Source organism: Meriones unguiculatus, chromosome 19 (genome assembly GCF_030254825.1).
Source record: "Meriones unguiculatus strain TT.TT164.6M chromosome 19, Bangor_MerUng_6.1, whole genome shotgun sequence".
NCBI lineage: Eukaryota > Metazoa > Chordata > Mammalia > Rodentia > Muridae > Meriones > Meriones unguiculatus.
Window position 1 is genome coordinate 58,318,399 of NC_083366.1, and position 25,618 is coordinate 58,344,016.

General features: G+C 44.7%; 1 protein-coding gene across 4 annotated transcripts; it reads right to left on the bottom strand.

Moving 5' to 3' along the window:
* Positions 1-1,109: 1,109 nt before the first annotated feature.
* On the bottom strand, positions 1,110-18,003 carry Tbc1d7 (TBC1 domain family member 7). Of its 4 annotated transcripts, none has more exons than XM_060372335.1 (8): positions 17,784-18,003; positions 15,955-16,131; positions 14,964-15,044; positions 11,298-11,485; positions 6,060-6,197; positions 4,034-4,179; positions 2,410-2,539; positions 1,110-1,346 (listed from the first exon to the last, which is right to left on the bottom strand). In XM_060372335.1, exons 2-8 carry the CDS (start codon positions 16,064-16,066, stop codon positions 1,260-1,262), a joined length of 882 nt encoding a protein of 293 aa, XP_060228318.1. In that variant the 5' UTR covers positions 16,067-16,131; positions 17,784-18,003; the 3' UTR covers positions 1,110-1,259. The 4 variants fall into 4 exon arrangements, with proteins under 4 accessions (XP_060228318.1, XP_060228316.1, XP_060228317.1 ...); XM_060372333.1 differs by lacking the exon at positions 17,784-18,003 and adding an exon at positions 17,446-17,612; XM_060372334.1 differs by lacking the exon at positions 17,784-18,003 and adding an exon at positions 17,428-17,612.
* Between the last annotated feature and the right edge of the window lie 7,615 nt (positions 18,004-25,618).

The window sequence follows — 25,618 nt, forward strand, 5'->3', positions numbered from 1 at the left end:
TCTATGTCCCCAAAGCTTTTCAGGTTACTAAATAGATGGTTGGCAGAGAATCATTTTCAAAATATTACCTGCAGGTGACAATTTGTTTTCAGGGGTTTTTCTTCTGAGTAGAGTCCTCTCTGGTACTCTATGGACTGACAGCTGGCTTCAGCAACTCCATTTCTTCTGCACTCTTTGTCACCAGGTATTTCACAAATATTAGGGAGGGACTGGGTTCTCAGATGTCTAACTCTATGATGTCATCATCTCCCTCCCTGACTGTGTAGGGAAAGGATGATGCTAAAACTGATTTGCTCCCCAACGTTCTTACAGGGCAGTGAGCTGAGTAAGTCTGAAACAAGGGCCCCATGTCACTCACCAGTCTCAGAGTCATCAAATGCTTCATGAAGGGTGACCATCATGTGACAGAATGTGGCCCAAGGATCATCAGCTCTTAACCCTACCCTGCCACCCCTCCTAATCCTGTGAAAGCAGAGGGCTCTGGAAAGCTTGACATTCAATGATCTGTTAGAAAACATCAAGAGAGCCACAATCAAGTGAGTGCTCTCTCCTAGAGGGTATTTGTAGAGGTGTTTTATCCAGTAAAGCTTCATGCCAGTAACTCCAGCATTCAGGAGGCCGAGGTAGGAGGACTGCCAAGAGTTCATGGCCAGCTACATACTGAGTTCCAGAAAGCGAGGTATAAAAGGAGGCCTTCCTCAAAAAAGAAAAGTGAAGACTTCATTCCAGCTGGCACAAAGAGCGGGGAACATATAAGAAAATGCAAAGACCATTTGTTTTAAAAGCCGGTTTAGCAAGACAGAGCATAAGAAGGCAGTCAGCTCACACTTGTACACATTCTAGGTCAACAGAAGGCAAAAGCCAAATCTGAGATGCCAAGAAAAGGAGGCTGTTCTTTTTCTAGAAACAGGCCTCTCTAAGTAACTAACGTGAGCTCGTTGCTCGGCAGAGGGAGGCAGCACCTCACTTGTACCACTCAGGAACACACCCAGGCCTTACCTAAACTGAGCTGCCTAAAACCCAAAGGGATTTCCTAATCCCCCTCCTACCTCACCACCCCAGAGCTACATGTCAGTGTCACCAGCTTCACAGCATAGCCACACCAGGCATTTGGATTAAATTCTTTTTACTGGGGTGGGGGGGAGGGTTGCATTTTGAGCACCACAGCAAGATTACTATTTCTAACCAGTTAGTAGACCAAGTGACATGGACGAGGTGCTCGTGGAGGGCCTGCAGACTGCCCATGACGTCACGAGCTGTCAGGCTGAATGGACTGGGGTCCCACAGTGTTTCTGCCACAAGTCGATGGCCTTGCTCACAATGGCGTCTGAGCTGTCCTGAGGAATCTGTGAAGAACAAAGGAGTCCAAGTGACGCTTCTGTGTTGCTTCAGGATCTGCCCTCACCCTCTGTGGCAGCCGTTTCCGTGGGAGCTAGCTCTGCTTTTGGAAGGGGGCTGCAGAGGTGGGATGATTTAATGCTCCTGGGGACACACCGAGGAGCTCTGGAGCCAGGCAGTCTGCCACTGCCCACTCACCACCTAGCCCTGGATGGTACTCAGTGGCCTGCAGCTCAGCACCCATCTCTGAACAAGGAACAACATCCCAGATTCACAGAGCTGGTCACAGGATGACAGAAGAGAGCCCTTGCTTGGCACATGCCTGGCACTGTTGGCCACTAATTAGTATAATAATGATGATTCACTGAATGAACACATACACATTGGCTTGGCTCTTACTATTTAGCAGGCCACACTTCACGTGTTAGAGCTGGCTAACTAAAAGGGGGCTAGGGGCCCCTGAGTCTGCTCCAAGATGTACTCTATGCAGGAGCAGCCTCTTTCCCAGGAGAGATGTTCTAAGAGGGAGGAGGAGCTGAGTCACTGAAGCCTTTTCAGCATGCACTAACATATCTAAGCACGTTAACCAACCCGGTTGGGACCACACCAGAGGCAGTGAAGGCAGGGAAGGCCCCAAGAACCTCAACGGTGCTCACTTGCTTTAGATTCCTGCTGTGCTCACTGGGGATGAAACTCCACCTCAGGAGGCATGCTGCAGGCAAGGGGCTTGCCATGCAGACCAACATCCCCCAAAGAGAAGCAATACTGTTACGGATAAATAACTATTTCTTCTTGCCAGGAGTGTGGTGCTTGACCATAATCCCAGCACTCAGGAGGCTGAGATAGGAGAATTACCGAGACCTGGAAGCCAGAGTGGGGCACATAGAGAACGCCAGGCCAGCATGGGTTACAGCACAAGTCACCAGCTCAAACCAACAACAACATAATGCTTTAGTAGAGTAAAAAATAAACTGTATTACTTCTCTGAAATAATATAATACAGTAGGATAGTCTGGCTTGCAAAGCTGCCTTCGTTTCCAGATTCCAAATCCAAGGAGACAAAGCACTCACATTTTCCAGGAACTTTGTTATCTTCTCTGCACTGTTCAATGCCATGACCTTTATTTTAAAGGTTAATAATATTTCTACCGCTACAAAAACGAGGATCTTGCAGGATCCACTTACAACTTTATCCCAGACCCTACAAAACAAAGAGATCACCAAATTAGAGGACTTTAAAGCTGATGTTGCTCAAACATTTCAGATTATAAAATAACATCCAATTACACTCATTTTAAGTACATGTTTCAGAGAATAGCTATGACATAATCAGTATCAACAGGATAGACGAGCTACTGAGCAAATTCTAGGTAGAATGGCTTTAGAAGGATAAAAGGAGTTCACTTAAAGTTACTGCTGTGCCAGCATGTTCCAAATGCCTGCTGAGAACTTGCTATTGAAGAACAAGAAGGTCCTAAGCCAGAGTGTGTACCCTGCTCCCTCCGTGGAAGCAGATGGTTACTGCACACCACAGGACAGTAATACAGCGAATGAAATGTCAGGAGAAGTAATCGCATTGCCAGGGAGCCTGGGATCCAAGGGCTCTTTATGCATGTGTATGTACAAATGCCTGTGTGTAGGTACACAGGCACACATGGTAAAGGTGTGGAGGCTGGGGCTGATGGAGGGTGTCTTCCTCTATCTTGCTCCACTTTAGTTTTTGAGACGGAGCCTCTCACTGAATCTCATGCTCACCAGCTGGCTGGACTGGCCGGCTGGTGAGCTCTGAGGACCTACCTTGTCTGCACACACCCCTGCCAGCACTAGCTTTACAGACACGCCATCACACTGGCTTTTTACACAGGTGCTGGGATCCAGACTCTGGTTTCATGTCTGTCCAGCAGGTAACTGTACCCACTGAGCCGACTCCAGGGCCCAGGAGCCAGCCAGTTCTTGATCCACTGTTTCTTTAAAATAACTGTTCGATAAATCTTGTAACTTTTCAAGTTGGTATTGGACTCTATATGCTAAGTTACACATTTTCTTCTAATACTTTCTATATACTGATTTCCTTTCTTCCAAACAACATCACAAAGACCTGGAGTTATGGGGCTGAGACTAAGAAATGTCTTTAACACAGTGGTTCTCAACCTTCCTAATGCTGCAACAGTTCCTCATGCTGTGACCCCAACCATAAAATTATTTTTGCTATTGTTATGAATCACCATGTAAATATCTGTGTTTTCCAGTGGTCTTAGGTGACCCCTGTGAAAGAGTTGTTTGACCCCAAAGGGGTCACGACCCACAGTTTGGGAACCCCTGTTTTAACATGGGTCTCAAAGTGACTGGAGAAGGAAAGTTTGTTTCTGACAACCTTCAGCTCTTTCGAGAATGTCATGAAATGCCTAAGAAATACGAGGTGTCTGTCTGTCAGGATCCAATACCTGTCTAGACAAGGAGCACTCAGGCTGCTGCACACTCCTTCACATATGACTGCCTCACGGCACCCAGAGGCCCACAGCCTTCACAAGAATATATTCAACAATAAGGAGAACCATATTAGTTCTGCTAGGGAACGTAGCTTCCAATCACCTTCCCATTCTGAAGCAAACTCCAGTCTTGAGGGATGACCATATAGGGGCCAGGATCCCTTTCCGACTCCGAGCTGCCGGCATTCGGTAGGAAAAACACATACCTCTGTAAACTGGACTCGGGCAGGCATCCTGCAAAGCACCTTTTGAACCAGAGATCATAAGGAAGTTTGGAGACCGCAGAACACGTCTTCAGGTGACTCAGCAGCCTGCTGTCTTCCAGATTCAAGTACTGTTCGAAAGCCTTGGGCTAAAGATTACACAGCAAAAGAGATTACTCGTTTCCTGTGATGTAATGTCACCTCATGCTACACGCTATGATGGAAAAAAATGTGCATGCTGAGTAAAAGAAAGTGCCAGGAAGCTTGAACACCATCAAGTCAGTCCTAACACAACAGTTTTTGGTCACTACTGACAATGGTGACCAGCTGGAGCTGAGGGCTTTGACAAGATTCAAGACTGTCTGTGCTCAACCCACAGGACAGTAAGCAGGCAAAAGAAAGTCTGTCTCCCCGATAGTGTACAAGCAGATCCAACAGCTAGTGCAGAGTCCAAGGCAAGGGTCAGCTATTATAGACAGCTAAGAAAGGCCCATGGCGACCTGGGGGATCTGGAGCAGCCAATCATATAAAGAGATGGAAAGGTGGCTGTGGTGACACAAATCTCTAATTGCAGCATTCAAGACACTGAGGTACAATGATGGGGTCTGAGGCCAGCCTGGGCTACATGGGAGAGCCAGTCTCAAGCCAAAAGTGCAGGCTAGAGACACTGCCCAGCTGAAGTTAAAAGTGCTTGCCGCACAGTCATGGGGACTGGAGTTCAGCTCTCAGCACCATGTAACAAGCCAGGATTCCCGTAACCCCGGCTGCGAAGACAAGCAGAGATGGGAGGGTCTCAGGGGCTCACTGGCTTCCAGCCTAGCCAAGAAAACACAAGCCCAAGCCAGGGAGAAAGGCCACATCAAAGGAATAGGAGGAGAAATGGCCTATACATGCACATGCACGCACGCTCACACACACACACACACACACACACACACAGACACACACACATACACAGAAAAAAAACAACAACCTAGAAATCTGCAAAGCTGACCGATAAAGGGTCATGGTTACTGTCTGATGGACAAGTTGACACCTGTGCAGCAGAAAGCAGGCAAGCTCAGGACCTGCTTGCCAGGTTGAAATGTAAATCTGCCCAAATTAAGTAAGTAGATTTTAAATGCACCCCAGATGCTCAAGCATTCTCTCATAGTACCTCCCTAGGAGACACACACACACACACACACACACTCAAACACGCAAACATGCACGCATGAACACGCGCACACATGCAAAGAGCAAGGGCAGGTTTATTGTCAGTGTGGGGCTATTATAGTTAATTACAGCAAAATCAGAACAGGAAACGCTGAATAAATTATGTAGGGAAAGTGATTCTGAATGAGAGGCTTTCAATCCTAGCTACATTCAGAATCCCCTAAGGATCTGAAACATTAGAATTCTAGGCCCCGCACCTATTTAGATTCTAATTTAATTGAGTAAAGGTAATGAGAAGTTTTTCAAATCTCTTGAGTACTAACAGGAAGTCAGAACTGAAAGCCAATGGTTTGTCTGAATGAGCGTAGAAATTCTGCAAGTACTGAATTACAGACAGACAAATAACAATGATATGGCCCAAGCATAGAGTAATGTACTTCATGTGTTCACGTGTATGAGTGCATGTATGTGCATGCTGGCGGCCCCCACTCCTGACAGGAGGCTGAATGGGAAGAGCCGAGCTCCTGCTGCTAAGCCTTCCACACGTGTGGGCAGCAGAAACCTGAACTAACACAGAGGGAGCGTTCTAGACAAGCCGGTGGCTGCAGACCAGGATACTTCAGAGCAGGTGGGTGTTCCGGGGGTTCACCCCATGGAGACCCGGCAGTCTTGGGTTGTCTTTGGGCTCCAGTAGCAGATCCGAGGGGCCCATTCCATGGGAAATACTTTCTGGCCTTTTGTAGAAAACATTTGCCAGGAGCTAGCTACGATACACTCGTCACAGCAGCAGCAACTAGAGTAAGAGTATTCTCTGACACTGCTTATTCCTCAAGTGAAAAACAAAAACAACAAACAAACAAACAAAAACCCTCACCAGCTGAGGTAAAGACTCCCGGTACTTGTTGTTTAGCTGCTTCACGAAGCATCGGGTGATCCAGTAACAGTCTACGCTGTCTTCCACCATCTCTTCCATGGCTTTAGCAATGGCAAGAAAGACTTCATCCTCTGGCTCCTGAAAGATTGACAACGAATCTCAAGAGGGCGGCAGCAGAAGGAAAGGTATACTTCTTTACTGAAAATGTAACACTGGCCCCTGCATTCTAAGAGGACACATTAATAAATCAAAAGAGGGTTCAGAAGGGAGAGCGTATCAGTGAGGAGAAGCAGGAGAAGGGAAGGGCAGGTAGCTACAGAGGATCATGGGAGTCAGCATGGCTGAACAACAGCTGGCTTTTGTGTGGAGTCTGCTCGCAAGCACAGGCAAGGCAGGGTCTCTCTCCCCAGCCAGTCTCCATGCTAGATTGGGATGTGACGACAAAAAACATTTGGGAATGTTCATAACTTAAGAATCCTGGAGGACTCCAAGTGGGCTCATAAAACATCTGACTTACGTCAGAGCTTTCGCACACACCCTTAGAACACTGCTCTACCTAAAAGGTTACACACCCTGGAATCCAAATTTTAAGAAGGAGAAGAGTGACAGTTCTCAGATCTGTTATATGAAAATAAACCCTCAAGTAATGTTTCAACAGAGCAATCTTACAAAACTGAAACTCTATTCAGAAATTATTTTGTTTTCAAACACTGCCATCAACACCAAAAACAAACAAATAAACAAAACAAAACAAACCTTAAATTTTAATCTAGGATTTCATATTTGATACTTTTAAGGTTAACAGAAAATTAAGAAATACCTTCTATTCCCCTGAGAAGCCCCAAGTTAAATGAAAATTTTAGCAGTTTATTCTTAGGCTTCCTTTCAGCTTATTGGTATCCACAAAATGTAAGGAGTCGCAGAGTTAGATTTACAAGAAATATATTTCTCTAAGCATTTTACTACAGTATTGGAGGACACAAAAAGAGCAAGAAGGAATGTAAATCTTCTCTCTAGGCCTAGCCCTGGTCTGTGGGACCCTGCAGGTGGCATGTCACTGGCTGCTCCTCCTCACTCTGACAGGTCCAGGGAAGACTGGTGTCCTTCACCCAGCTGTGCTCCAGCTGAGCACTCACAGGCTCTTACAACCAGATGATAGCAGAAGAGGGGCTGGGTGTGTAGGCAAAAGCGGAGAGGCAGAGTGCACCCACAGTCAGACAGCGAGTGCACCTGAGACTGCAGGGGAGGTGCCTGGCTCGGAGCACGGACCAGTGAGTATGGATGAGGATGAGGTGGAAAGCCAGTCCTATAATTTAGACTTCTTACCCTGACAGAATAGCAAACCTTATCCAGTACGTAATCCAAGAACTCACAGCCCTTCCAATTGCTTGGTGGGCTCGGCTGCATGGGAAGCTCAGGAAGGACGGCAACTGGGCAATTTAGCAAAAGGTGAACTAAAGGCTCCGAGTGGGCTAGAGGGGCAGCTCAGTGGTAGTGCACCCAAGAGGCCACAGAGCCTGTCAGAACCACAGAGCTCATGTGGTGCTATCAATGCCACAGTGCTGCCTCTGAGTGACAGGAAAGTGGGTGTCCTAGGTGCCGCTTAACTTCTGGGCTCTTCTCCTTCTTCATGCACGTAATGGGAAGAGGGAGCGCACGGCCTTCATTGGCACTAATTTGTCGCAGGGACTCTAACATTATCTTCCTCTAACATTATCTTCCACATCTGTAAAGGCATATGAGCTACATATAAAATAAGTCACCTATGTTTTGAGGCAAGATCTCGCTGTGTAGCCAGTCTCACATGCCAGAGCCTCCCTTCTCTGCCTGTGAGTCCTGGGATTAGAGGTGGTGATGCCACACCTGGTTCAAAGCCCCATCTTCACTAAAAACAAATTCTGTAGGTAATCAAAACTTGCATGTGAATCCTTGCTTGAAAAATTCATTCAGCCAAATAAATAAAACCTTCATTAAAATACCCAGGCTGCAGTAAAGTAGCTGGCAACATCGGTACATTCAGGAAAAGAAGCCAGAAGCAAGTACCTTAGGATAATGGGGACTTTTTAATATTCCCAACTGTCGCAGGGAAGGCTAAAATAAACTTGTAATATTGGGTTGGAATTGAACTTTTCACTGTGAATCCAGTGATTTTTATTAATGTAGAAAGATATACGCTAATGTACACAGGCTGGGGTATAACTCAGCAGTGCAGCGCTTGTCGGGCGTGTGTGAGGCTCTGAGTTCCAGGCCCAGGAGCACAACATCTATATTTTTTTACACATACATACATACGTGTGTGTGTGTAAAAGATTAACAAACAAATTGGCTATGTGTGGATGTACACACACACTCATATATATTTCCTACCTCTGTCTTCTAAGCAAACCTAAAATCAAACAGCCCAGGAGAACAGAAACAAAGACTCAGCAGCAGTGAAAGCAAAAGCTGATTCCAGGACATCTTTTTTGTGTCAAAGTGTCAGGAAACACTTAAAGCAGTGAGCACACCAGATAGACACGGGTGTCAGGTGAAAGGGGCTCTCGCCGAAGCTGTAGCATCTTGAACATCGAAAGGAAAAATAGCAGTAAAAGATTATAGCTCTTAGCATACACCCACATTGATATCAATAAATAAATGCAAAGGGAAACTGTTACAGATGAAGCCAACTAACAGACGCAGAAAGAATTCAGGAAATAGGCAATCACAATTTGGCAATCAGAGAAGTAAAAAAAATTTTAGGCAAGAATAATAATAATAATTTGGTGAGTATTTATAAGCCCCAAAATTCCAGGCGGGTGGCATACATCTTTAATTCCAGCACTCAGGAGGCAGATGGAGCTGTGTGAGTACAAGAACAGCCCAGCCTGGTCTACATCACAAGCTCCTGGCCAGCTAGGCTGACACAGTGAGACTTTTGTCTCAAATTTTTAAATTAATTAGTTAATTTATAACATATTAAATATAATATATAAACTATGTAAGTAACAAATATGCAATATATATTTATATTTTATGTATTTGTATGTATATTTATATAGTATTTATATATTTATGTTCATGTTATAAATAATATAAACTATGAATCTATAAATTTACATATAAATAACATATAAATAATATATATATATACATATATATGTATGAGAAAAGCCTTAGAGTCTCTTTCCACAAGTTACTCATTAATTACAAAGAGTAAGTTTATAGGTGAAGAACACTATACCAAGTGATCAAATTACCAATGCTTCTCTGCTATCCTCGCCAATAAGCAGCTTCTAGTTATCAGTAAACACCAGACAGATGGAGAAGTCCCTAAGAGACTCATGCTCTTCAAAAGAATCAAGGTCAGAGAAGAGCAAGGAAGCTTGAAGACCAGTGGGTTCAGGACCAAGAATGGCAACTAAGTGCAATGTTGATCCAGGACTGGATCTGGGGTCAGAAGATCATCAAGGGACAAGCAGCAAGAGATCAAGTGTCCTAGCCTCGTGTCAAAGCTGGTTTGTAAGCTCTGATCACCACACTGTGGCTGCAGGAGACCCAGCATGTGAGGACGCTGGGCAAAGGTACATGGGGCTGGTGTGCTATTTTATTACTTTCTTCTATGTCCAAGATTACTCAGAGATGAAAGACTAATCTCCATAAAAAATTTAAGTCAATGGTCGGTCGATGTATCAGCCAAGCTTTAGCAAGGAAGAGGATAATCACATAGCAGTTCTAAGTGTCTCCCCCACAAAGAAAAATAGTGATTACAAAGGGAGAAAGAATAACTTCCCAGGAGAAACCTTACCAAAGGATCAAAAGTTAATGATGTCTCATGAGGCAAAGCCACACTGAGCCTCCTGACAGAAGACACTGAGGCACATCATCCATGGGTACCCCTGCCAAAGGGAACAGCCTGTACCACACCAGGACCTGAAGTGAGAGGCTTTCTATAATGTTACTGACCGACATCTGTCAAAAGTGTCGAGGGCATGAAAGAGACAAAGGACCCGTCCCAAATCAAAGATGTCTACAGCACCATGGCAACTCAGTGTAATCCACAGTCCAAAATCAAATCTTAAACTTGCCTGTTTGTTTACTTGTGATGAAGGGCATTCCTAGAACAACTGGGTAAATAAGAAAAGAACTTGTAGGTCAGACTGAGCGCTGCTGCAATACTGACTCTATGACATCATAACTGTGCCATACTTACCCACAGAGATGCCTTGTCTCCACAGGGAACATACTGAAAAGCCTGAACAAACAAGCATCATGACTGAATCTTGCTCTCTCTGGCTCATATAAAGAATTCTGTGTACATGGCCAGAAATGGTGATGCATGCCTAAGATCCCAGCACTTAGGAGGCAGAGGCAGAAGGATACCAAGTTGGAAGCTAGCCTGTGCTACATACATAGGGAGACTTTGTCTCAAAAGAAAAAGAAGAGGGGTTGGGGAGATGGAACTGCTGCTCTTCCAGGGGACAAGGGTTTGCTTCCCGGCAGCCACATGGCAGCTCACAACCACTTCTAAGTCCAGTTCCAGGAAATCAGATGGCAAGTATACAGACATGTAGGCCAATCACCCATACACCTAAGATAAAATATTTTAAAAAAAAAAGGAAGGGAGGAAACGCGCATATCTAGGAAGAAGTAGCAAAGCAAATGTCATCAAATAGTAACAACTAGAAATGAGCAAATAAAGGTATGAAAATTCTTGGTAGTATTTTTGTGCCCTTTCTTCAAGTTTGAGGTTACAGTCAGGCATCATATAATAAAATTTAAGTTAACTAGAGCCCTAATATATGAGAGCAAGCCTCTAAGATTAAACTGCTTAGGAATGTCACGGTCATCTGAATTTGAGCAAATATAAATATATGATACATGATGTCTGCAAATGAGCAGATGTCTAGTGACTCATTTCTCAGCACATATACCCATCATTAAACAATGTGTGACTGTGTCTAAAACAAAACGTATTTTTAAAATAACTGACATTGATCGTTCAGGACCATAAATCCCAGGGAAAACTGTTGCTTTCCTTCTACCAACAATGGGGCACCACTGAAAGTTTCCAAAGACATAAACATTATGTGATGAAAGCTAACAAAAATAATGTCTTGGTGGCTCAGTGATAAAGTGCTTACCTGGCACTCATGAGAACCTAGGTTGGAGCCACACCTCTGCAAACACATTAACAGACAAAACAAAGAGTAATTTTAGAAAAGGGGTTGAGTTAAAGGTCAAGCGAGAATGACCACTCACCAGCGGAAAAGCGGGACTTCGAGGCAACTTGCCAGACTCGAGCTGATACATGCGGAGATACACTTCGACCTGAGGGGTGGCATCACTGACGAAGCGAATGACTGTCAGGGCATGGAGGACATCGGAGTACTGATCTTTGCGATAGGCCATCACCTGGGCATGAGAGTCATGGTGTGGAGGCAAGATCCCTACACAGAAAGACGGGACAGGGAAAGGGCAAATGCTGAGGCGCCCACCCAAACCCTCCTTTGGTGCAAAGAATCCTGTGAGAAGCAGCCCCACACATGAGATTCATACAAATGAGGACCATGCGGATTCCCTTTCAAAAAGCCTCACTCTAACAATCTTCTATGTTAAGAGCTTTGTGAGATGGTGCATCATTGATATGGGAGAAACATGAGATGGTACCACAAAGCCTTTAAACAAGTGAGTGACGTAATTTCAGGACAATAAACACATCAACTGTAACAGTGGTTTGACTCGGCTCATGGCCAGCAGCTGAGGGCACCTTTAGCTCCTGGGGCCTCTCCCCACTTCTGGCAGTTGGGCTCCTACATCTCAGAACAGTTTTTTCTCCCCTTTCTTCCCTTTCTCCCTCAATAGTTAAAACTTATTCACAGAATACCCTATCACAGTCCATAGCCTTCATCACTGTCATCTCACTGGCCACCCTCTTCATTTTTTATAAGTAAATGGCATAGTGAAAACAATGGGAAGACTACGAGCCCAGTGTTCAGTGACACTGGGCTCCAGTCTCTGATGGGCTAATACCAGGACTCTCACCAGTGTTTCAGTTTATCACAAATGTGGGCATTTGTGCCCCCCTAGCAGAGGCAGGAAATGGGATAGACAAGCCCGACACCAAATCCTCCCTGAAGAATCAGAACCTCAAGCATTGGCATAAGAAAATGGATTGTAGAATGGTAACAAGGCATTGATAAGGCTCAGTTTTGGTATAAGCAAGTTTTTCACTTTATTTATTCCAAACCCATTAACGTAATGAGCCTATACAGAGTCAGAGACTCTGGAGTCAAGATTCCTGGGTTTGAGGTCTAACTACAGGTCACTGACTTGAAGAGCTCCAGAAACTCCCTCTATCTCCTGGGTCTCATCTGCTCCCCAACTGAAAATTAGAGACAACAACACCTAAGTCCACAAGTTGCTGTGATGAAGAGACAAATTCATAAAGCACTCAGAAAGGTGTCTGGCGCATGCCTGGCAGGCACTTCATTTGACTGTGACTCCCTTTGATGCAAAACCCCAGAGACCAATTATTCTAAAGAATGTTCTGGGGGCTGGAGAGATGGCTCAGTGGTTAAGAGCACTGTCTGCTCTTCTAAAGGATCCGGGTGATGCACATAAAATAAAATTAAATAAAATTAAAAAAAAAAAAAGAATGTTCTGTGAAGAAGCAGCAAGGCAAGCTCAACATTCTGGAGCCATAAAACATGCTCAAGTGTCCTTTCCTGACATGAACTCAGGACATGTGTCTGTGGCTCTGTGCCAGGTTCCCAGAGAGGTTGAGGGACACACTTAAATGTCCTCCACTTCTGGGCTGGTGCAGACTAAAGATCTGGCGTTGAACCTACCATAGGCGGCAGAATGTCAAGGATTACGCCTGTGTCTAGGAGTCCATCCCAACAGCTCTCTCAACATTTATCTAAAATGGTACTAGAGAGGCAGCATCCTCAAAGCCCAAAGCAACCAACCCAAACCAAAGAGCCCTTTATACTGTGACAGCTCTGCATTCCCAGTGCCTCTAACTACAGCAGAAAAACAACGGTGGCTTAGATGGCAAAGAAGGTAAGAAAAGCCGAGGTAAAAGCCAGGTAGGGCTTGACACTCAGGAAGTGTCACAGACACAACAGTTTCCCATTAATAAGACACACAGGACAGCCCAGAAGAAATGGCTGATGAAAACTACCTAAAATGCGCCCTTAGAAGAGATTTATTTTGATGACTACACAGTCTTTATGTAAAACTCAAGAAAAAAAAAAAAAAACCTCTCAGGAAAGAGTTTTTTTAAAATAGTTATTATGACTTCTGTGGATGGTTACCACACACACGCCTAACCAGATACAAATGAGCATAAAAAGCTGCCAAGATGCTCAACAACAAACCATCTCGAAGTGCTTTCTAGAACGGCTTGTGTTCCCCTGTGACCTCCATATGGCATGGCCAGTCTGAGGGCCGCAGATTTCTCAGGTTCTGAAATGTACTGCACACACAGCACGAGGTTTGCTATCCCTCATCCCTGACCTTCAAATGAGTTCTCCCAACATAAGCTTTAATTCCTTGTCTGTCACAGGCCTTAGAAAAGTGTTTTAGGCCCCCAGGGTCTGTGTCCATCTAGGATGGTAGAGCTTCCCTCAGGAGAATTTTAGAATTACTGTACGTAATTTATGTAAACTATCTAAGTTAGTGGTGGAACCCACCGTTGTGCAATACACAGCAGTAGTTCATATTCCTCCTAAAACTCCATCCTCACCCGTCTCACAGGTAGTAAACCCCAGCTGTTTAAGGAGGAAATGGAGGGTGATAACGAACGGGGATTAGATGCTCCAGCAGGCTCAGCAATGATGGGGAAAATCCTGAGCTCAAAGGGACACTGCCAGCTGCTTACAGCAGATGCTGAGCCAGTCTCCTCCTTACTCAGCCCAGCTCTGAAATTCTGGCAGATTAAAAAAAAAAAAAGGATTCCTCCTTTTAAAAAAAAAAATCTGTCATATCATTTTTATTTCAAAAAGTACAGGGGCATTTATGCTCCCCAGTAAGAGACTGATTTGCTTAACTGTGATACACACCAATGAATAAACACATGATTCTGTGCAAGCTGTTCCATACTTGCTCTTTGACCCATTTCACACTCTACACTCAGACGCACTCAAAAGAATCACATTCTTCAATCCTTTGTCAATATGGTTCCTCTTGTGGAGTCAGGGGTATCCTAGCCACTTTGTTGCCAAGGCTTTCCTGAGACTCATGGTTCAGCCCAGGGCCTCAAGCTCTAAAAGACCCACGAAGGGCTAGGGATCCAGGCATGTGCTACCAAGTCTGCCTAGTTCCTGAGCATCAGAACCTCTGCCTCCGAGGGTCACAGAGTACAACGCACTTAAGGCTAAAACCTAAAAGAAATTTAGCTCAAGATGTCTCTTGACAGAGCCCACTGTGGTATTCCTCCTGGCTATCCAGCTGACAGCAAAGACATCCAGTTCTCCTTTCTCCCAGCCCAATGTTCTTGCCAGCTGACATGACCTCCTAAAGAGCACTCTTGGACAGAACTGATTTTGATGGCCACAAAATCTCTGTGTAAGATTTAAGAAAGAAAAATTCAATAGGAAAAACTATAATAGTTGTCATTGTTTTTGCAGATAATGACCACAGAGACCTACCAGATGACTGAGTGCACAAAGGCTTTATTTCAAGAACAAATATTATCTTCTCTGCTACCACTAATAAGCAGACACTCCAAGAGTAATCATTAATATATTTCTGCTGAAGTCACTATCCTAAAGGCTTTTACAGTGAGCAGTAATTGGGCCTCCTGGGGAAAAGCCAGCAGTTAGCAAAAAGTCTCAGAAAAATCCTCCTTTGGTGACTGTAAGATGACAAAGGACCCCACTCAATACATTTGTAATTAAATCCCCCAACTCCTGGATCTCATACCTAGAAGCACCTTCCATACCAATGCACGGTACATGGACGGGAGAGGGAACCTCTGGCTAAACGTACAAAGCTTCTCGATGTCTAGAGGGAGAGAAAGAACAATTAGACATGTCTCATGGGCTCACAGCATGCAGAAGTGCAGTTTCACATCTTAAAACTGAAAGTCTAGCTCAGACACACCTTCGGGAGAAACACACCACATGATCAGCAAACTTGGGAAAGGCCATAGTGTTCTCATTTCTAAGCTGCATCTCCTATAACTGAGCTATCTATGACAGCACTTATGCAGCATAGAGACGTATTTTGCGCATATCACTGCATTCCCTCTAACATTAGCATTATGGAATTGGGTGGAGACAGTGTTGCTCAGTGGTAGAGCACGTCTTAGCATGTGCTAGGCCCTGGATTCTATCTGTCAAACAACAAGAAGCACTCAAGTTTGTTTTTATACTATGGTTCTGTTTTACTGTAACAACAGACTTTATTATTGTTGGCTTAAGATATTGATGTGCAGTGAAGGATTATCTTCCATGAAAGGAAAATCATAACCCAGGTTCTTAAAGGGTTTATGTAGAAACCATGGTGATATATCTAGAAATTGGGAGGAAATATATAGGCCTAATAAAAAATACTATTGACTTATTTTTAAAGGTGAGGATGTCTTACTATATACCCCCTGGCTGTCCTGGAACTCTCTATGTATACCAAGCTGCACATGGACTCAAAGATCCACCTGCCTCTGCCTCCCAAGTGCCAGGATCAAAGTCTTGCCCCACCACACTCAGCAGTGTCCAGTTTATAAGAAGCCTTGCAAAACCTTCCCCCTTCAATGAATTTGAAAAACCTCCAACTCTTCTCAAATTACAACAGTCTGACGTGTCATTTCACTAAAAAAAAAAATTACAGCAATTAATAAGCACTGCTGTGAGTCCTTTAAGGCAATGTTTTCCTGCTCATTGTGGACCAACAAGCCTATGCCGATGAGACTCACCGAGACGGTCATCCTTCAAGAGGATTTCCAGTGATTTCTTCTCTTCAACTCCACGAAACCCGACTTTTTCATAGTAGACTGAACGGAAGTTCCTCTGGGATTCGTCAGTCATGTTTCATTCTTAGAGGGAATTTTTTTTTTTTTTTTTTTTTTTTTTTTTTTGGTCCTTTAGTGTGCCTAAAACCAAAGACAAAAGCATTGGGAAGATATTCAGTGATTTTTCTCTGCCTTTTGACTAATCAAATGTGATAAATCAACTGTCCCTAAGCAAGGAGCAGTAAGTCTTTGAATTCATACAACTCTAAGCTCACTTCCTTAAGTATCTTGGTCAAGGACAAGATATAAGTAAGCTGTTCTCCAAGCTACTAAAACAGATGACATAGAATGTAGGCACTAGGGTTTGCTCTTATCAGAGCCCTTGACACAATGAAGTATCTTGTAGCCATTATAAACTTTTGAAAAAAAAAAAACAAAAACAGATGAAATAGAAAAGCAGGCAAGTTATATTATGTAAATGGGGCTAGCCAGTGCTATGTACTCTGATTCTGCAACTAGGGTCTCACTAAGTAGCCCAGGCTGGCCTCAAACTCCTGTCCTCTGTCTCCTGGGAGCTGGGATAAAAGGTGTGGATCACCATTCCTAGTTCAAGATATGCATTTTTTAAAAAATATTAACAATCTTCAGTTAGAAGGATTCAAGGTTACTTTAATTTCCTTTGTTTTCTTTAGCTGTGCTTTCTAAAACGGGCATTTGGAGAAATGAGAAAAACAAACAAACAAAAAATAAAAAAATCTAAGTCCTGCCCTTATTTTCTTGTACAACTCTGCCAAATATAATTATCAAAATACAAAACTTCCAACAGATAAACAGCATGAAAGTATAACTAGAAGACAGTTAGGAATGTAGACAGATGACAAATGACACCACATGAGCACTCAAATCCTATCAGAGGCCCACCATTCTTTCAGAACAGTGCTCATGATGCTAATGGTAAGCCAAGATCGAACGAGGTTAGTGAGTCAGGCACTAAAGATACAAACATTCTTCCAAAAAAGAAAGTCCTCAGCTCCTAAAAGCCCCCCAGATGTCCCCAATGACCAGGGGAGGATGGATTTCTTCTTGGGGGTAAGATATTATCTGAACAGAGCCTGTCACGGAAAAGATAATAATTCTATTTGGAAAACACGAATTTAGAATTTAGACTTGCTTTTTTGGAGTTCCAGGCTCTCCTAATAGCTGTTTTTTTAAAAATCCAAGGCATTAAAATGCAAAGACTGCAGTTTTTGTTTTTGTTTTTAAGCATTCGCGGCCCCTGTGGTCTGAGGACAGGCTTTCTGAGACTGCACTGTGATGGCAAAGGCATCGCCCTGAAGGGCATGCTGTCAATTCCTGCCCAGGTGCCTTCACCTGCGGGGAAGGTGCCGGCACCCGGTGAAGCCCCAGGCCCCGCTCTCCCGGCTGTGTAAGCTTCACCTCCAGTAGTGCACACACCGGGGTTCAGACTAAGAGATCCCGGGAGGCAGCGAAGAGCCGGCCTGGCGAGCGGAGCCACCGTCGGCCAGGCGGAACCACAAGTGTCGGGGCAGAGCGAGCGAGGGGAGCGATGCCACGGGGACACCTTCTCCGGCCTTCCACCGCTGCCGCACGTCCCGCGACGCCGCTCACTCCCGCCGCCGGACATGACGTCACGCCGAATACGGGTGCGCGGAAGGCAGTAAGGAAATTTCCACCCACGCCCGGGAACCGAAGCAGTAAAGCCGGGGACAGCTGAGCGGTAGTAGCGGGCTGAGGTCCTTTGCGCCGTTGTGCTTCAGTGTCTGCCCACTCACCTTGATCCCGAGACCCTGGCGATCGTCTCCCCCTGTGTTCAGCCATGCTTGCTCAGGGTGCCCTTTTCCGGCCGTCGTGGCCCTACCCAGTGGGGACCGGGATCCCTCCGGCAGTGTTTCTTCCACTTCGCTGTGTGGAAAGTTGGAGATTAGCCTTTGCGTGTTGATTGCACCGCACTGCTTCTCCCAAACGTTCTAAGTGTCCACGAGAAGACTAAGCACAAAGCAGTAGGACCTCAGCTATTAAAAACTCAGTGATGGGCAGGAGAGATGACTCAGCGGTTAAGAGCATTTAATGCTACTGCTCTTGCAGAGAATCCGGGTTCAAGTCCCAGCACTCACGTAGTAGCTCACAACAAGTTTCCAGTTCCAGGAAATCCAAGGTCCGCTTCTGGTTTCTGCCAGTGGTAGGCACGCGCATGGTGCATGAGCACGCAGACAAAACATACACATACTTAAAATTTTTAAAAACTTAGTGGTCTTCCAGTAGCCACGGAAAGATAAGCAGATCTGCTTTTTCAGCGTTTAGTTTTCGCAAGGAGGCCAGTTGCTGTCACTTGCCTTTTGGCAGCGACTCAGTCAAACCCTAGAAGGCCAGATGCACAGCCAGGGGAGGCTGCTTGCCTGGGGAAGCCGTGAGCTGCTGGACAGAACTGGGGCATCCGATGTGATTTGTCACATCGGTGTTGGCACTGAGTGGGAAGCAAGGACTAAATTAGAGAACTGTTAGGAAGATCTAGCTGTTTGGGACCAGACTACTCTTCAGCTTCTTGAATTGTTAGTCACAGCCTGGCTTCCTAGAATGTTTTAGAAAAGGAGCTATTTATGTGAGTGTGTTGGTTATGAGTCACATTCTATTTATGTATGGTCAGGCCATTGTCTTTGTGTAGTCAGCTCAGTTAAAATATAAAAATGAGAGTTGGAGAGATGGCTAAATGGCTAAGAGCACTGGCTGCTCTTCCAGAGTACTTGGGTTCAGTTCTGAGCTCCTTTATGTAGATAAGAGGAAAAATGAAGTTAAAAATACACTGAGTACAAACTTGAACCCATCATTAGTTTTAATAGATATAGTACTCTTTAAACATTAAAGCTAACACTTTCATTTTCTGTTTTTATTTCACAAGCCTGTGGGCTCAAGAGTACAGCAATGCCTGAGAAGGTTTAAGCCACTGAGGTTTAAAAGCAATCTTCCAGCAAAGGTGGTACAGGGATGTTCCCCCGATTCCTTAAGAGCCCAAAACTTAATAGACTGCCTTCTGAAGACAGTTGCTCCTGAATTTTCCCTCTTCATCTCTAGATCTGTGGATCTGGCTTACTTGAGTCAAATAGGCAGAACCAGCGCATCACTGTAAATACAGACATTCTCTGGGCATGGAGCCAGCGTTCCTCTCCATGGGACCATTTTTCACAGCACTTGCAGATCCTGTGTGTCTGGGCCAAGCTGTGAAGTTTGGACTCATCTAGATCACCTAGGAGACTAACCCCTGGCCCTATCTCTAGGAGTTTCTACGTTAGGTTACTTGAGGCAGGAAGATTTACCCTAACTGTGGGTGACCCACTGTTCCAGAGTGATGCGGTGGATTAAATGTGGAATGCTCCTCCCCACTTCATATATTTGAATACTTCGTCCCCAGCTAATGCTGCTGTTTGGGAAGGTTGTGAAACCTTTACGAGGTGGAATGTTGCTGCAGGAAATGGGTCACTGGAAGCAGGCGTTGATGTCCTGTTCACACTCCACTCCTGACTATGGATCCGATGTGGCCAGCAGCCTCCTACCACTATACCTCGAACATGATGTTGAGGAAGGGGTCTATCCTTCCTCAAATTGTAAGCTGAAATAAGCTCTTCCTTCGTGGATTCTTGTCATGTATTTCCATTGCAGTAGGAAGACAGGAAGCTAGCACAGCTGCAGTGAGGCGCTGTCTCCTTGTGTGATCGTGAAGGTACTGGAGAGAAAGTTGTAACTGGGGTGGATAGTGAAGAATTTTTTAAGTAAGTGAGTGCAGGTCAGTGTTAAATCACATGTTGTGATGGATAGTTTTACTGTCTACTTGACACAAGCTAGAGCTATCTGAAAGGAGGAAACTTCAGTTGAGACAATGCCTCTATAAGATCCAGCTGTAGGGCATTCTCTTACTTAGTGATTGATGGGACAGTGTCTAGTCCACTGTGGGTGGTTCCATGCCTAGGCTGGTGTGCCTGGCTTTCATAAGAAATCCGGCTGAGTCATTCGCAGCAGGCCAGTAAGCGGCCTTCCTCATGGCCTCTGCATTAGCTCCTGTCTCTAGGATTCCTGTCCTGACTTCCTTCAGTGATGAACAGTGCTATGGAAGTTAAGTCAAATCCTTTCCTCCCCAACTTGCATTTTGGTCATGATGTTTCATCGAAGGAATAGAAACCCTAAGGTACATGCTTAGCGTGCAAAAGGGCCTGAGTTCAAGGCCCAGTGCCACCACAATAATAATAATAAAGTACTCACTAAACCATAAAGGCAGGAAATGACAGCTGGGACATGAGTGTATGAAGTGGGAGTCACGGCATATTTGAGACTCCATTCCTGTCTGGTCCTGTCATGGGGCACAAATAAAAGGAGAAAGTAAAAAGCGGGTTTGAGAATTGACCATGTTTTCAGGTGTGGGTAGGCTGAGCTCAAGGCGATAGCATTTGCAGGCAATGCCCCGAAGCAGCTGTGGATTGTGTGCCCGTGTCAGAGTGAAGAGCTGAGGTGCGAGGGTGCTGTGAAAGTGAATTCTAGGATGCTTCATCAAACCTTAAGCAAGGTGCACATCAGGGATCCCCTCCACAAAGGTGAGGTTTTACCAGCCCGGCAGCCCCAGGAATTCAGCTCCCTGTGATTCTCAATGGAAGCAGCAGAGGGCAACAGCAGCAGTGAGTTCAGATAGGCTTCACATTTCCCTGAAAAGGAAAAAAAAACTTGGTTGCCAGGGCAGGCTGGGGATTTTGTCTCCACCAAAAAGTAGTGGATGTTTCCAGATGCTGAGAAAAAGATCAGCCTTATGTGCCCAGTGGACCACAGATCCATCTTCCCATTGCTGGTAGAAGTTCCTGAACAAAGCAAAAAGGACCTTTTATTCACCAAACAGAAAGGACACATATTGTTAGAGTTAAAGGTGAAATGTCCCCCCAAAGCCCATGTGTTTGGATGTTTACTCCCCAGTTGGTGGTATGGTTTAGGGGAAGTTTCAGATCTTTAAAGTTGGAGCATTCTGTACACAGGGGACTTTTGTTACTTTATTGAAATCTGAGGTAGAGTAGAGACAGGTGTTTGATCTTTTCTTTTAAACTGAAATACTGTGAGATACAGTCTGTGTTGCTTAACTGGAGTACATTTGGAGGAATGCCTCAGTAGGCATTTTGAAGTTGGAAAAAATCTCATAGAGCATACTAAACAAAATAAGATAATTAAGATGTCACTGGGCCACATCATCTGTTTTTTTTCCTAAGCATATTACTGTGTAGACAAGGCTGGCCTCAAACATGTAATCATCCTGTTGCCGTCTCCTAAGTGCCAGGATTATAAACATGTACCACCACACAGATCATCTTATGGGATCATTGTTGTCATGTGCGCTGTCCATCATCCACCTGACTATCATGTACTGCAAGACTGCTCTTGCCGCTGATGAGCCACTTCAGGGGTATTGAGAGTGTGGTCCATGAACTAGCGCTGGCCCATGCACTGTTGTTTACTGACCAGTCTGTGAGGCAAGCACGGCCATTCAGAGCAAGCATATATTCAGATCCTTTCTAGCAATTTGGCAGTCATTTTATGTCTATTCATTCTGGTAACCAAAATTGGGAGTTTATGTTTTATATGTCTCTTTGTTATTTCAGTTTTCTAGTAAATTGATGGCTCATCATTGGTTACAAGATCAGACAAAAAGCCCTATTAAGAGACATACATATATATATATATATATCATATAAAACCAAACCAAAACAGACTATAGTGTGTGCATATATATATATATACTGTTTTGGTTTGATATATATATAATGCTTCTTTCATGAGAAAATTAAACCCCATCTTGCACATTCTCACAAACATGGAAGAGCTTCTTAATTGAGTCTCTAGATCATCACAAATAAAATACAATCAGAGGGGATCAGCACTCAGGAGCAAGCAACAGTCACCACGAGTTAAGGCCAGCGTAGACCTCGTAGGGACACTGACCTAATGGAACTGTGGCTTTATAAAAGGAGAGAACTGAGCAAGGACACTCACTCCTTTTCACCATGTGAGACCCCAGAGCACCTCAGAGCTCTGCAGAGCCCCCAGCAACAAAGAAATACCTTTCCAGAAGCTACCATCCAAGTCTGAATGTCCTAGGCTTCAGAACCATGAGCCAAATCAACCTCTTCTTGTGGGTTTCTCCCTTCTTGGGATCAGATAGGCCCATGGGAAATGGGCTAAGAACGAATGTAACAGCAGGTGGTTCCATCAGGTCAGTGGAGACTCCCTGGTGGGGTCCCAGAAAATGAAGAAGTTACTTTCCTGCTGTGCACACAAGGAGTCTTTTCTAAGAGCAATGAGAAGCCACTGGGGAAAACGCAATGAGGTGACGTGCTGGTGTCGACACGGGGTGCTGCACGCAGGCCTTGGGTGGTGAACATATATCCCAGGATGAGGTCATGCCATTCCAGTTTGGTTCCCCTGTGAGCCTATAAGCATTTTGACTTCCACCCCTCTGTGATTTAGCTCAAACTCAATTTTAAATTTAAGTTCAAGTCAGGTTTAGAGGTCTCCAAATCATTCATTGTCATTTCCATGACATAAAACTGTCTCTAGCGAGCAACAGAACTAGAAAATTTGAACACAGGGGTCTTTCCAGAGTCTCATACTCCAGCCAAGTACCATGCATGGAGATAGCCTAGAACCCCTGCACAGATGTAGCCCATAGCAGTTCAGTGTCCAAGTGGGTTCCATATTAATGGGAAGACTGCCTCTTCCCATTAATGAACTGATTGGCCTCCTCTTTGATCACCTCCCCCTGAGTGGGGAGCAGCCTTACCAGGCCACAGAAGATGACAATGCAGCCACTCCTGATGAGATCTGATAGACTAGGATCAGAAGGAAGGAGAGGGGGACCTCCCCTATCAGTAATGCCCCTATCAGCATGCCCCTTGGGGAGGGGCCTTCGTGAAGAAGGGAGAGGGAAGGTAGGATTAGGAGGGAGGGAGGGGCTTATGGGGGAATAAAAAGTGAATAAAGTGTAATTAATAAAAGTTAAAAGAAAAAACTGTCTCTAGCATCAGGGCACAAACATTAAGGCTCCTCAAGCTGCTAGTTAAGCAGAGAACTCTTCATTTGGCTCCTTGGTAAAGTGGAGTTTGGGGAACTATATGACACATTGGTTTATCATGGGGATAGACAAGAATACACAGGTGAAGCTCTTGCCGTTATTTTCATTACTAAAGCATAATATCTAGGCTGGCAGTCTGATGAGCAAGGCTCCGTGAGGAAGGCCACCTCTGTCATCTGTGCAGCATGCGTGCTTCTGCATAGTGCTCAGAAAGAAATGCGAGCTACAGCACAGGGTTGTTCCTCCTGTGAGAGAGAAATGGGGTGGGGTGGGGGGCTTAGTGACTGTTCTGTTGAGGGGAAGAGACACCACGACCAAAGCAACTCTTGTGTAAGAAAGCATTTAACTGGGAGGCTGCTTACAGTTTTATAGGATTAGTCCATTATCATCAGGGCAGGGAGCAGATAAGGTATGGTGCTGGAGCAGATAAGGCCAGGTGCTGGGGCAGTGGCTGAGAGCTTTACATCCTGATCTGCAGACAACAGGCAGAGAGAGCATAAGCTTTTGACAAGAAGGAAATTTTTCTTTCTGATGACGGTGTGGGAAACTTGCCTGAAACGGCCACAAGACAGCAGCTTCCTTTGCAGGTACACAGGTCATTAAGGAAGGTCCTCCTCTCTTCTAGGGACATTTCCTCATTCCTTTGACCAAGTATCTGACCCAAAATAACTTAAGAGAGAGAGAGTGTTTCTTCTGGCTCAAGATGAAGTCATGGCATTGGGGGTATGAGGAGGCTGGTCTCATGTGTCCACAGTCAGGAAGTGTCAAGAGATGACTACCAGGGTTCATCTGGCTCCTTCCTTCCTCCTTTTATATTTTATCAATTCTGGGCTTCCAGCCCATGGAACAGTGCCACCCATGTCTAGGGTAGATCTTCAGTCAAGCTGACAATAAAGATTAGCCATCTCAGAATATGTCCAAATTAAGTAACTGTATAAAACAAACAAAAGACGGTATTATTGCCTTATGAGGTAATATATTTTAGCAAACAGGCAATAAACAAGACACAACAAATGAGTAAATATTTTTCAGAAAGAAAAGGTTAGGAGAATTTTGATTGAGCATTGCATGTCTGTTTACTTTTAAAAGGACAACAAGGTGGCCGGAGAGATGGCTCAGTACTTGTTGCCCTTGCGCAAGAACCTGACTTGGTTGCCAGCATCCATAACTTCAGTTCTTTGGGTCAGACTTTATGGGCACCAGACATACAAGCAAAACATATGTACACATAAAATAAATCTTTAAATAATAATAAAAAATGACATGGAGATTAGAGTGGTTGGGGTAGACAGAGCTGTAGGAGTCATCACAAAAGCTCATGGGAAGGGGCAGGTCAGCTAAGCCCATGAGAGAACTTGACCATTCCTTGAGTGGAATGGGAAATTTTGAACAGAGAACTATTCTGAGCTGACTGTTGTTTTCCAGGAACTGCATTGGTTCCTATACTGAGAACAGACCTCAGTGATACTTGGATATGAGCACATGGCACTACTCCAGACAGCTGGGCAAAGGATGATAATGGCAATAACTTATTGACCAAGGAAACAGCAAGGGATAGGGGGACAAAAGCTCAAATAATAGATACACTTCTCTCCACATATATATATATATATATATATACATATATATATGGGCATGCATACACGTCTGTGCACTTGTTCATGTGTTTGTGTACCCACGTAGAGACCAAGGGCTGATGCCCTGAGTCTTCTCTCTCTCTCTCTCTCTCTCTCTCTCTCTCTCTCTCTCTCTCTCTCTCTCTCAGTTTCTGAGACAGTGTCACTCACTGATCCTGGAGCTCACCGATTTAGCTAGACTAAGTGGCCAGCAAGAACCACAGTGTTGCAGGATATTTATCACACACAGCACAAACAACCAAGATTGTGCCTTTTACTGGAAAAGTCTGTTTCTGGTCATAGTGTGGCTCAGCCCTAGCACACACCTTTAATCCAAGAGCTTTCTGTTTGAATGTTGATAACAGGATTAAATAAAGTCAACCATATGTCTATATGCAGAACAGCAGCCAGTGAACATAGAAAAAAAAGAGAGTAAGAGATAGTCAGGAGAATGGATAGACACAGAAAGTAGAAGGGAGGGACATTTGAGTTTGAGGGGATTTTGAGGCAACATGGAGGAGAGCTTTTAGGGGGAAGTTGGCTGATAGGAAGGTTGGCTGGGTGCTTTCTCTGCCTCTCTGAGCTAATAGGCTTTCACCCCAGCATCTGGCTTCTAAGTCTTCATTGCCAAAATTGAACGATTGAGATTTTATTGAAAAACACTACAGGTTATCTGTCTTCACCTCCTTAACCCTTGGATAACGGGCCTGTGCCTCTCTGCCTGGCGTTTGCATAAGTTCTGGGCATCAAACCAGACCCTCGTGTCCCCCAGATACACTTTTAACGTAAAGTCAGCTGCATTTCCTCTCAGTTTTGATGCGAAATGTAAAGGAAATATGAGTCACCAACAATGCCCAGCATTGGGCCAGAGCAACTGGGAAAATGGGAAATGTTT